This window comes from Bombus pascuorum, chromosome 8 (assembly GCF_905332965.1).
Source record: "Bombus pascuorum chromosome 8, iyBomPasc1.1, whole genome shotgun sequence".
Classification (NCBI taxonomy): Eukaryota; Metazoa; Arthropoda; class Insecta; order Hymenoptera; family Apidae; genus Bombus; species Bombus pascuorum.
This window is the reverse complement of record NC_083495.1, coordinates 6,024,474-6,038,027: the sequence shown is the minus strand read 5'-3', so window position 1 is coordinate 6,038,027 and position 13,554 is coordinate 6,024,474. Positions and strand designations below refer to the sequence as shown.

Genomic DNA, 13,554 nt, shown 5'->3' with positions numbered 1-13,554 from the left:
ATCGGCTAAGAACTCTCTCAAGACTAGGAACGCAACAAGGAACAGAAGTATTATTTCGTTTTCTCTCGAAAGAAGCATTGTGCTCGCTGAAATTCTTCCTCTTTTGGCTGAACATATAGACAATCTACCGAGATATCGAACTTCTTCTCGTTTCGATCGACAGATAACGCTCCATTGAAACCAAAGTCTCACAAAAGTGGAAAGTACATACAATAGAAAGATACAATAAGAATATTTCTCCTTTGTGCCTGGATCTTTTGATCTGTCAAAATGTATTTCTTTTGCCGTTCCTCGAAAAATAGCTTCGGAAAATAAATGTGTAACGAAAAGAAGAAAGTTGTATTACGTGGTATCGTAATTTTGAGTAAATATGGTATGTAGAATTCACGTGAAAGATTCGTGCGAAGCGAAAATGAACTGAATGTATATTTATGCTAAGCTGTCGGTAGCGAGGATTCACTCAGAGAACTGACTGTACCCGTACACTGAAATCTATAATGCAACGTGAAAACCTGACTACGCGTGATATTTACGTATGGAGCCTTTGAGAATGTAGCGTGCTTGAAATAAGTAAAGTTCGCAATGAATCATTCAGTTGCGAGAATCATTCAAGTCGTTTAAGTCTGTTGCATTTTTTTATCGTTAAAGTTGTATATCAAATCTAAAATTATGTAATCCTTATACTTCTAACTTTTGGTAGTAATTTGTCCGCGTAGTCCACATATACGTAAATTTATCTTTATTCAGATGTATACATATATTTCATAAGCTGTTCAAAAGTGGCCAATTTGGCTCGATATCACTGCAACAACGAAGACACAATTTCGCGAGTATATTCCTTTCGAGTTTCAGCATGCAGCGGAGTTTCTACGAGAGAGATCAAAGCCGATGTGCTCTATTTCTGAATGTTGTTCTATCGGTTTCTAAAGCGAGACGGTATGTTTCTAATAAGGATCGAGTTTCGTGCGACTCGCCAAGTGAGAAACGGGAATTACTTTATTGGCTGTGGAGTTCTCTATTAGCCATTCACAAAAGGATGCGAAACCGTTGATGAAGAACAACGAGTCGCAATTTAAAACTACGACGAACTTTCATCCCGGATGAGCGGAAAGGGGAAAATCAATAGGAAGTTTCGCACGTCGCATTCTGTACGACCTGGACCCTTGATGAAACGAAATTTGACCAATGAACTCGGCTTCCCTTTTCCTATGTAAAACCGTTGAAATACTTAGCGAATTAGTTTCTTCAACAAAAGTGCCAATGTTGGCTACAGTTCTCAATAAAATCCAAAATTAATCCTGTTTTGTTCCTTTTAAACTCCAAAGATAGAAGAATTCCAAGCGCTCGAGGATGATAAAGTAATCTTAATGGATTTTAAAGGAAAAATGAATTTATGTCGCGGATGTTTATGTGAATTTATATTTCTATTGTTTTCCGAAAAGTTTCTTTTCTAAGGAAATAATAGACGCACAATATTTTTTGTTTTATATTAGTTTATTGAATTATGCACGAACATAATAATAGAAATATACCAAAATGGATCATACCTAATTCAATAAAATGATGTAAAACAGAAATTGTTCATCATCTATTGTCACCTTATGAAACGAAAGAAACTTTTCCGACAACCTAATATAATTTCTTCTGGATAATTCCGGAGAGGATAACTGGAGTTTCACATATTTTTGCATATTACGTATATTCCTATAAATATTTAAACACCCGTAGTCAAATAATAATCAAAATATTGAATTTAATATTAGTACTACTGACGACTACAATACGAGTCCGATTTGTATGACAGGTATACGGAGAAATATAAAAAACATGGGAAAAGGATAAGTCTTCGTCCATATATAAAGAGTCATTCAAATACCAGGAAATATTCATAAATCCATAAAATTCCTATGAAATATCGTATCCCGATTTTTTCCAATTTTGAACCAACATACGCATTTCCAATGGAACACACCAGGAAGGCTCTTGAACAGCAGAATACAAACATCGTATCAGCAAGTTAGTCAATGCTCATAGTCGTCGTGAACATCACGCGTATCTCCTTAAGGCTGAGGAGCCAGTCGCGAATAGGAATTTAGTGGAGTTCGTAGCGCAAACAGACCCTGTACTAAGCAAGTTTAGAAACAGCGGATTTAATACGCGTCGCGTTAAAATCCTCGATCTTCTTCCTTCTTCTCAAAATACCACGTTCCAACGCCCTAATTCGTGGCGCTTGAAAAATCCGTCCACCTTTCTCGCGATTTTAGAGCTTCGTGGCCCTCGTTCCCGTGCTCTGATCCGTGTAGTACGATCCAAATCCGCGTTTACAGCGTCACAGACAGCGTGGAATTTATGTCTCCCGCCGGGAAGCTCGCTGCCTCACTCCCTAGACTCGAAAGGCCGCGAGGCAATCCGGTTCGTCCCGAGCAAAAGAGTTGAACAAAAGGTCCGCGTTAGTTTTCGACCTTCTGCTGTTCGGATCAACTGCCAGCGAAGCTACCTTGATCTCATAAAGGCCATACACTGGTTCACGAAAGTATTCGAACGCTTGTAGACACGTTTTCTGAAAATATGTGTCATATGAAATATTTTGAAATGATTCTGCATAATAATTTCATAAAATGTGAGTAGAAATGTTCGAGTTTCGTGAGTTTGAGTATTTTCGTGGTACGTGCAAAAGTTGGAACATCTAATAAGAGTTTTTAAACCGTGAACGAAATGTTCCGAGTTCTCGAATATATTTCGTTGAAAATGCATATTCTACAATTATTTTGGACGTTTTTCTTTGTCATCCTGTTAGTTGATGGATTCTCTCTGTGTAGAAGAGGGACGCAGTCGATACGTTCAGGCGGTACGTATTAAAACCGCTTTGACAAAATTATTTTTTACTGGGAACACGAGTTTCCGGTGACGCCGGATTCTGAAAAATCCGTTCAGCTGGGATTTAGCTGACGGCTGCGAACGCAGTTTTGAAATGCTCGCGCATGGGAATATGAGAATTAATTAACGTGAAAGGGTGGAAAATAGTCTTTGGATCGACTGCTGGCCTGTTACCGATTGTACGAATTACGCAGCGAACAGACATTTCTACGAATAAAAGATTTGCTGATAAATTGAACACTTCCGACATATCAGGATACTATTTCCAATTCCTCAAACCAAGACAGCTTTAAATATACACTATTTTAGATATTAATTTTATTTTGATTATGTTAAATATCCATTTGAACTTTAATTATTCGAACCCAATTTATTTAAAGTGACGTAACTGACCAAGCGACTAATCTGAACAAGACTCTGCACTCGAAATACATTACCTGTTATTTGTTGTAAACGTATGCACCAAAATTTCCATTCCCATAGCAAAGCAAAATTATTGTATAACGATAGTCCGGAATTCAGGGATCCCGGGTTTATTCATCAGTAGATTTATTTCCCGTGTCGCAAACAGCCCGATTTCAGGTTTCTCTTGGGTCACGTTGATCCGTTGTAACCACTTGGTCGTATCCACAAGTGCATTTCGATGTGAGATCGGAAGCAGCATCAGCGCAGGATTAATCCGAAACTCGTTCGGATCGCGTGCAGGGTGCTGCCGTTCATCCTCGTTTTCCCGGCGTGTGTAACACTTCCGTGCAGGGGTAAATTTATACATCGTCCCCGAATTCGCTTTATTCTCCTTCGTTCCGTCCTCTCTGCTCTTCGATGCTAACTCACTTTTCTTTCTTTCTTCTATTTTTCTATCTGGAACGCTGTGGCCTTCCGCGATACCTGCGATAATTTCACCTCGTGTAGATTTGGATTATTTAATAGCTTAATATACATATACTTCGTGTGACATTCTGAAGCAATATTTTATCATCTGAATATATAGACGAGTAATATAGAGGATGGACGATATAGGGAATTTGTAGATTTTTTATTGCAACGAGGATAAATCGCAACGATTTTAGAAAAAGTCCGATGTTATCTCTCAGAAATATTAATACTTTGATAAAACCGTAGTCTCGTTAGAATTAAAATATAAGAAAATATAAGGGAAAACGTAAAAGAGAGATGTTGTATTTTTCTATGAAAAAATTCGGTATGACCGAACAAAGTCCAATTTTAAATACGAATCTATCCAGCAAATTTTTTCTATAAATCTGTTAACTTTTAGAAACGAGAAAATTAATTATTTCTTAACGTAACTATTACGTTGTTAGAAGAGATTGAAAATTGGTAATAAAATTTTCTAAATAAATATGATACTACGAATCATTTCCTATGTTTATCTTTTGCAAAAAGCTTGTAATACTCGAATGATTGATCCATCACATTCCACGCACCCTGTAAAACTACCCGTTGTTTACTACGTTAAAATTCTCAGCCCGTATAGTTACAAGTATTTTCACCAAATTTCATCGATACAGAAATCGATCGATTTGATCATCGAATTCGCGAATACACAGAGAGATCGCTCGTACAAACACGGTTTCAAGTGTTCCTCTCGAAACACGCGCGAGTGCCGCTCCAGTTCTGGACGCGCGTTGTCGCGTGTAAACGCGAGTGGTACACGCGCGCGTGCACGTGTCCCGAGAATTCGATGGGGTCGTCCGGCGCCGGCCGTGCGTTATCCACTTTAACGTCGAGACCAAAGCCCGAATTGCAGTTTCGAATTAAACCGTCCGGATGATCCGTGCCGTCTAGCCCGCTTTAAGGCTCGTTTGCAATTTCGTTGTCGGCAAATATGTCTCCGACAGTCGACGTTGCTTCGTTGCCTTGCTTGCGAAATTACGCTCCCATGAATTAGAAGATACGATCCGTGTCTCTGAATGTCTAAGACGGATTGGAAGTGGATAAACTGCTTGTAATCAGTGTCTAACTAGGAGATCGCGCTATTAATGTCGTTATTGAGAATTTCCAAAATGACCAAGACAGAGTGTGGTAAACTGTATTTAGTTTTAAGAAGAGAAGTCAGACAAGAGGAATCAAAGATATTTGAATTTTCGAATATTTTCATAGAAAAAAATGTCATTTGAAATTTTCGTAATTACATAGGTATTAGGTTGTCCGAAAAGTTTCTTTCGTTTTATGAGGAAATAATAAACGCACAACGTTTTTTGTTTTATATTATTTTACCTAATTACGTACAATCCATTTTGTTCTGTTGAGATAAACACCGCGACATTTCACAGATTTGGTTTCACGTTTGTATGAAGGTGCACTATTGTAAAAAACATGTTTGCGAAAGAAAAACACTTTTTGGACAACTTAATATAATATATACACAATTTGTTATATCGATAATCAAACTTTCATCGTGCCAAAAATTAAACTCGCAGTCTCACAGCTTGCTTCTCAAGTCCAGTAAGCCCTACACAACCCGACACTGGACTACCATTATACTAGGATACTGTCACGTAAGAGACACAAAAAATCACGAAACCGATAGATTGCCGGTGATCTCTTCGCGATGCAGTTCGAATGTTTCGCAAATAAGGTGAAGAAATTGAACTTTGTATATGATGATAGAATTTATTATGCAAATCCAGTAGAGTGACGATTCAAAGTGTTACAAGAGACTGGGGCGAGCTATTATTTTGGAGGGTTTTTATACTGAGGTTTTAGTCCCTCTGGAGGGGTTGTCGTCTGGTGTATCTCAGAGGCGCCTATTCTGTTACTATTTGGTTATTGTTTCGATGCCTGTGGTATGCAGGATGTCTAGCATATCCTATTACTGTTTCTAAGCGGGTGGCCTTCTTGAGCGTGTGACAATAGCATTACATTATTATGACAAACTTCGACCGACCAGATTCAAGCGCCAATAAGCCACATATTAGAAAATACACCCTGTTGACAATTCCCTTTACGTGTAACCCTCTCCTCAACTAATCGTGCAACCTTAGTTCTGCGTGTAATATATGTATAAGTATATTTGTGCAAGCTTTGAATATAAGAATTATCGACTATGAATTTCAACTTTACAAGATCCAAGTTATATTGAGCTTCGTCAGTCGATAAAAGATATTTAGAATTGTAAATCTTCCATAAGAGTAGCTGGATGAAATTGCACTGGGTTCGGTTAGCATTACAAACGATCACAGTATAGCGATATGGCGCCGGCTTTCCGGGCGATAGTTCGTTGCCTATAAAGAAGGCGATGGCAAGAAGCATCAAGCGAATGTCTAGTCTTCGATTTTAATTCTAAAGTACTCCGCTGTTTCCTGTTGTGTCTGCTTATTCACTGTTCAAGCGAAAAAATGTTCATTCTGTAGATACCAAATGCACGCCAAGTTTACATTCTCAATCTCAATTTTCTATTCAGAAAGTATACCCAATATCTTCCAACAGATTTAAACGAAAAATACGCGTTTCTCATTACCAAGAAGTTAATCCTGCTATCTCAATTTATTGCGGCGATACGAACCGCTTTTCTCTCGACAAAGGAGCCAGTCTCCAAGTCTTACCTAGTGCATAAAGCACCCCGTCCATTTTCTTAAAGCGCGTCCGCCACGTTTTATTGCGTTTCAAAGTAATTTTTCCCCCTCTCACCCCACACCCTTTCGCTCCTTTGTTCCCAACATTATTAATTTAACGTCGTCTCGACGCGGCTTTAATTCGGTCATTTCCGTCGATAGAGCGTCATCGAGTTGAGACGAGCAGAGGAACGTGAGAAGCTTGCTTACTAATGTCACCCGGGAACGAAAGGAAATAGGTAGAATGAGAGAAAGTGGTGAATTTTCCGAGCGGCTGCACCCTCGAGTTGGTAATAATTCCCACGACCTCATCAGTGAACTTTTACAATTTCGCCTGGTGCACGATGATCGGACCTTGAAGGAGGTGGCGTAGTAAAGAGGTGGGATCACGAGATGGTTGAAAGCGCAACGGTACACGTAGGCGCATTCCGTACACGTTCCTCGAGTTTATCTCGGGAAAGTGGGACTGACATATTGGAATCGTTCTGGCCGTCTAGTCGCATTTATGTACCTCCCCCGTGTTGGCGTGCCGCGCCAAAATGATCCTCCTCCTTTTTCTTACCATCCCTTCTATTTACTTTCCACCACCCTTCGAGGCTTCGCTTTTTCAAGCCGCAGGGAACGCGGAAATTCTACGAAATTCGTGGACGTCCTTTCGTTTTCGACTCGAGAAGATAAACTGCACTGAGAATTTATCTCTTACCAAGGAATTCTTTTACAGGAATAGAAACATAAAGAGGAGGAGTTAAGATATTGAGGACCAAAGAGGAAGTAACGTGTGCATGTTGCGTGAATGTGGCATTATTGGAAAACGTCAATGAAGAGACCTACATAATTTTCATTTCAAAGGAATTTAAAGAGGAAGACAGTTTATTAAAAAGAAAATGATTTACTGTACCCAGTGCTATAAATTCTTCAATTTCTTTGAAAGATATTAAACTATTCTTGGACATTCCTTACACAGTATTAAAAAGCGGAATTAAATAATGTAAATCTCCTAAAAAAAAAAAAGAAAAAGAGGAATTGCAAGTAGTATTACATTAACACAACTTCTGCTCTAAAAGGAAAGAATTTCCATCGAATAAAGTCATAAAGAAAAAGTTAGTATAGATAAAGTTGAAAAGTGAAATTTAAAAAATGATAAAATATCTACGAAGAATATTACCAAAGTAAATGGTACATTTCGAATAATCAATATAATAAATAACAAAGTGACTATTCGAAAAAAATCACTAATAATTCAGAATACATTTAACCATAAACGAAATAACTCTTCACTACATCCACTCGCGTGGAATGAAACTGTGGATCCTATTAGGATAAACTGACGAGCATATTAACGGACGTTACTACAGATAACGTCAGGAAGAACCGCAATGAAGTTTCTATCGATCCTATTCGTGGCAGGTTGATGACCTAATTATATCGTGCCCAGTGTCTCATTGTGAAGCTCATTAGACGAGTCTGAGTTCTAAGTTACTCTAGCTAATTAAGTCACCGTGCTTTTCATTCCTTTTAACACGTCCACGAATCGTGTAATTTTCGAACGACGTTTCATTTAGGTCATGCGTACCATCGATAACGAGGCCCTTCTGTTTATTTACATGTAGTTTGTTTATTTAAATTTCTGGTTTGTTTATATTTGTATATATTCTGGATTTATTTATTCGCATTTCTGGCTTGTTTACTAACCTAAAGAGCAATTCCATTTCTGTTGACAGGTGTCGAATGAAACAATGGAGAAGAGACCTGCCTCCAACCTCCGTAATAATCACTTTTCACAATGAGGCGCGGTCGACGCTGCTCAGGACTGTCGTCAGGTATTTTTGATCTTATAATATCTTTACGCGCTTTGTAATGTTAAAACGATGCGTTAAAAAAGTAAAAATAGAAAATAATAAAAAAAAAGATATCAGATAATGATCGATTTCGTTGAAAAATGGAAAAACGTCAACAACGAGGAATGCGTGGATGAAGCGAAACGAGATTAATATTTCCTGGTTGATAGCGTTCGGCTAAATTCCCACGCGTAGAGCGTGAACGCGATCGAGTTTCACGGAAAACGCGAGAAAACTTTCAACTCGGGTCCAGAGGCCGAGGTCCGATGGAATTTCCTAATCGTCGTTCCATCATCCCACACCCATTACCTCGTGGTATGATAAATCACGCGTGAAATTCGAAGAGTCGATGTAAAAAAATTTGATGCTCCTTACATTTGACTCGATCGCAGCAATTTTTTTCGTTTTATGTCGAAATACAAACACGCCGAGAGGAATTCGTTACCAACAGTGCTAGCAAGTTTATTCAATACTATTTGCTTATTTACACAAGAATTTATTTAAAATCCATTTGCAAGTCGAAGCGATAAACGATTACACATCTTCGTACATAGTATTGTTGCATCTTTTTAAATAAATAATGGTTCGTCAACGCGATAGAACACCAAAATTTCCGCATAAATATTCTTTTTAAGCAACAACTATCAGTAAAGAATAACCTAATTACTATTGTATTATTGCAGACAGAACATGACAAAAATACTTACCTATCTTTAAAATTCTTTTTAAGTTGAAAACTTGTGGATGATTATACTTGTTAGTGAAAGTAATAATTTTTCTCATCACTAACGAGTGGGTCAAAATGACTGATCGATGTTCGCGATATTCAGCAAGGCGCTTACATCACTACAATATTCCGGAATCATCATCGGTGTTTTGAAGTAATTTAAAGAATCGTTTCTTTCATTTTCTCGTGGCGCGATCGCCCGAACCGTAGATTTTCCTCGCGGACTTAACTAAAACATAACTGAATTGCCAATTTAATTGAAACATTTTTCCACGGTATAATGTCACGCGACTGAAACGGGATTACTTTCGCCGCGAAAGAAATATTTTTCCCCCTCGTTGAAGAGAATTTCTTCGCGAGAGGAGGACGAGCGAGACTATGAAGAAACTTATTTAGGGAAACTTATTTAAAAGAGGATTCGTTGCCGCATTCAGGCTGCATCTTGGGGCTGGATTACTCCCCTAGATGGAATTAGAACCGTTTAATTTCTACGCGGAAATTTCATTTGCTACTATCGCATAGCTAGTCTTTCGTGGAATATCGTGAATATTTATTTTTGATTTCAGCGTGCTGAACAGAAGTCCAGAGCACTTGATAAAGGAGATTATATTAGTGGATGACTTCAGCGATCATCGTAAGCAATTCTAATTTTTCATAATTGTTGTTTCTTATAAGTTAGGCTGTCTAATATTAAAATATTAGGCTATTTTTCTTTGGTTCGAATTTTCTGACGCTTTTTAACGATATAAAAATACTGTTTCTTTAGATATCATATCTTATAACTTGACTATTTTCCCGAAGTTTGCAACACGAAGAGTGCATCGAACAACGCCGTAACAATTCATTTACTTCTTTTGCAGCGGAGGATGGTGAAGAGCTATCGAGGATACACAAAGTGCGAGTGATACGCAACGAAAAGAGGGAGGGCTTGATGAGATCGAGGGTGCGAGGCGCGGATGCAGCCACCGCCAGCGTGTTAACGTTCCTCGACTCGCATTGTGAATGCAACGCCGACTGGCTGGAGCCCCTTTTAGAAAGGGTGGCTGAGGATCCTACGAGGGTCGTCTGCCCTGTCATTGACGTCATAAGCATGGACACCTTCCAATATATTGGTATTATTATAGCCTCTCAACTTCGTTTAACCCTTTTCTTCGTGAATTTTCAAATAGAACTGCTCGAGAAATTTAAAGAATAATTAAAGTGACTTGAATTGAATTTATATAAGAATAATTCAAAAATTTAACGTATTTCTCTCAATTTTTTCTTAATTCTCTATTATCGATTAATTTGGTATCAACTGATTCTCAAATATTTCTCTACCAACGCCATAGAGTCTACACTTTACAGCAAGCTAAAGTAGCTCTATTCTCAAACATATTTCGCTCATTTAACACTAGAACTACCACACCAGTCAAATTGGCTGGTTTTGCAATTTTATTTTGAAATTCCTACTGCATGTTATATTTTTTTTCCACAATAATGTAATGACTTTCGCAACGATAATTAAAAGAATAATATAATGAATTTTATTTTGTTTTTTATGTATTCAAACTCAAAATAATTTTGTATCAAGGTTACTTATGCCAACACCAGTCAAAATGGCTGGTACTTGTCAAAGTGTAAAAGGGTCCTACAATCTGTTTACGAACCCCAATTAACCAGTTTCCTCGCTTTGTACAACTTCCCACGCGTTTTTTTTTTTTTTTTTTTTTAATTTTTATTGCGTATCATTCAATATGATAATATCAGATATCAGAAAAATTCCGGATCGATAGCTAGATCGCTAGATGCTAACACTAGAAATATCACACCATTCAAAACAACTGGTTCTACAATTTTATAAATTTGTCAAGCCTCGATTAGGGATCATGGTCCCAGATGGATTAATAATACCAAAAATGTACTACATAATAATAATACCAAAAAATAATACCAAAATATAAAAAATAATACCAAAAAATGTACTACATAACATGGAATTCCTTCTGTAAGAAAGTAATAAATCAACAAATATAAAAATATTCTATTATTAGGTATTTCTTAAAGACCAGTCATTTTGACCGGTTTTGGTAGAAATAACTTCGTGTTAACTGTGGGTAGTTCTAATGTTAAAAAAATCTTACCACTTCGAAAATATTCTTTTTCGTTTCGAATTGAAATCATATTTATTGATCATTAACTAATAATAATTAATCTATTCTTCAGGAGCATCGGCTGATCTAAGAGGCGGCTTCGATTGGAGTCTAGTCTTCAAATGGGAATATCTAAGTCAAACCGAAAGGCAAGCGAGACAAAAGGACCCTACGCAGGCGATTAGAACGCCTATGATTGCTGGAGGTTTGTTCGTAATCAACAAGGCGTACTTCGAGAAACTGGGCAAGTACGACACTCAGATGGACGTGTGGGGCGGCGAGAATCTCGGTGAGAATATTCGATCTGTCTGTCATCCGCAGAAATTTGCCGAACGTGATTCGAGTTCTCGACCACGCCGCTTTCAGAGATATCGTTCCGAGTGTGGCAATGCGGCGGCAGCTTGGAGATTATTCCGTGCTCGCGCGTCGGCCACGTGTTTCGAAAACGTCATCCGTACTCGTTCCCCGGGGGCAGTGGAAACGTTTTCGCCCGGAACACCAGACGAGCTGCTGAAGTGTGGATGGACGATTACAAACAGTTCTACTACAACGCGGTGCCTCTGGCACGCAACATCCCTTACGGAAAGTGAGTACGCTTGCTCTATCTCGATTATTTCGTGTTTACGAGACGGAGAAACGCAGAACTGCTGTGTAGAATTCGAGGAAATTAACGCTAGAATTACCAGTTCCTTTTTTCTTTTTTGTAATTATATTACTGGCAACACATGAGTGCTTTTATTAAATTGGCTACTTTTTTATGGTATATTTTTCATATCCAACCACTGACATACCTATGTTTTTTAATGGCCACGCTAAAATCCATAGCGTTTCTTTACATTTGCGATGTAATTTATAGTCATTCGTTACTTTTAACATCGTTAATCTTGTTTGAATGTAATTCTCCAACGCTCGTTATTCGTTATGAAATAACAATAAACAAATATTTTAACTCTTATTTAGGATATATGCAACGGTAAATTATAGATATTTTGTTACAATTATACGATGAGATAATTACAATAGAAGGAAATATTTTGTATGAAGTAATTTCTATTTGGAAATTAAGATGGAGGAAAGAATGAAGATAAAAATATATTGCAAGATTAATTTGCCTCCGTCTAACTTAACCAGAAATATAGCGCAATATCATAAGCGAAGGAGTCGAATAACCGAGCCCAGGTGATTTACACACGGATCTGCAAAACGGAGAACGTGTTAAGCTTCCAAATATCGGCGGGCCGAAGAAAAAACAAGACAACGAAAGTACGTTCCTCCTCTGGGAAGGAACATAAATTACTCGGCCGCAACTGCAATTCCCGCTACCAAGAACAACATCGATACCCTCGCAACAATCTCACGACATACTCTGTACACAATCTATTCATTGGGCAAAGTTTCGCGAGAAGCAAGTTTCTTTCCTCCTGGTTTGGGTCGTTTATCACGAGCTAATTTCTGTGCCGTCTCGCGTGCAGCACACGGAGAAAGGAGGAAGCTCGATTTACGAGCCGAAATACCCGATAGTCGATTTCATTAAAACGCGTCAGCGCACGTGAGCCGTATTAATAAAACGGCCCCGGTGTCGTTTCCCTTGTTTCAGTATTCAAGACAGGATGGAGCTGAAGCGGAAATTGCATTGCAAGCCCTTCAGCTGGTATCTGAAAAACGTGTATCCCGAGCTAGTTATACCAACGAGCGAGGGTGGTCCTGGTGGATCGTTGAAGCAGGGTACAGCGTGTCTGGACAGTATGGGCCACCTTCTCGATGGGAATGTGGGTCTTTACCCGTGTCATGACACCGGCGGTAACCAAGTAAGTACGCCTGCCCTCGTTATTCATTGCTCTCCGCTGTGTCCTGAGTAAACTGGACTAGGCATGCTGTCGTAGAAATAACTCTTCGCCATGCTGTTAATATTAATCCGTGTATTCAATTTTACGTTTCAATTATCGCGGTGAGGATTCCGTTCTCTGCCGGTGGATTAACGGGTCGACCGGACTGCTTCGCGGTCCTTCCATAGAAGCTTCCAAAAGAAAAGAAAATACTCTTTTCAAGATTGCTTTTCAATCTTTTGAGATCCTTTGTTTTAATGTACGAGTGCTGAATTTGCGAAAACATCGATCAGTACTATCAAATTATTAGGATCTTTCATGTGACGCAGTGAAAATTTAAATCTTTCGTGAAAGAATATTAAATAGATTTTAATGCTACTAGAAATACTTTCTTGGTAGTTTTTACTTTTTTCAAATTAAAGTAAATTTTTTAAAGTAAATTACTAGAATTTGAAATCTATTTTTCCCTAGACGATTAGCAGAGAATCACTTCCACTTTGCAATTTCCACTAAAAAAAAGACTAAAAATTCCTCTTAAATTTTTCTACAAATTCACTCCTTAAACTGATTAATTAAAGC

General features: G+C 38.2%; 1 protein-coding gene across 1 annotated transcript in view; it reads left to right on the top strand.

Annotated features, from left to right (window-relative positions):
* LOC132910123 (polypeptide N-acetylgalactosaminyltransferase 2) overlaps positions 1-13,554 on the top strand; it is a 202,569-nt gene that overhangs the window by 185,728 nt on the left and 3,287 nt on the right. The window contains exons 4-9 of the mRNA XM_060965610.1: positions 8,174-8,272; positions 9,584-9,651; positions 9,878-10,129; positions 11,223-11,438; positions 11,516-11,735; positions 12,747-12,957. Coding sequence (XP_060821593.1) covers positions 8,174-8,272; positions 9,584-9,651; positions 9,878-10,129; positions 11,223-11,438; positions 11,516-11,735; positions 12,747-12,957 — 1,066 coding nt within the window. The remainder of the gene's footprint in view (positions 1-8,173; positions 8,273-9,583; positions 9,652-9,877; positions 10,130-11,222; positions 11,439-11,515; positions 11,736-12,746; positions 12,958-13,554) is intronic.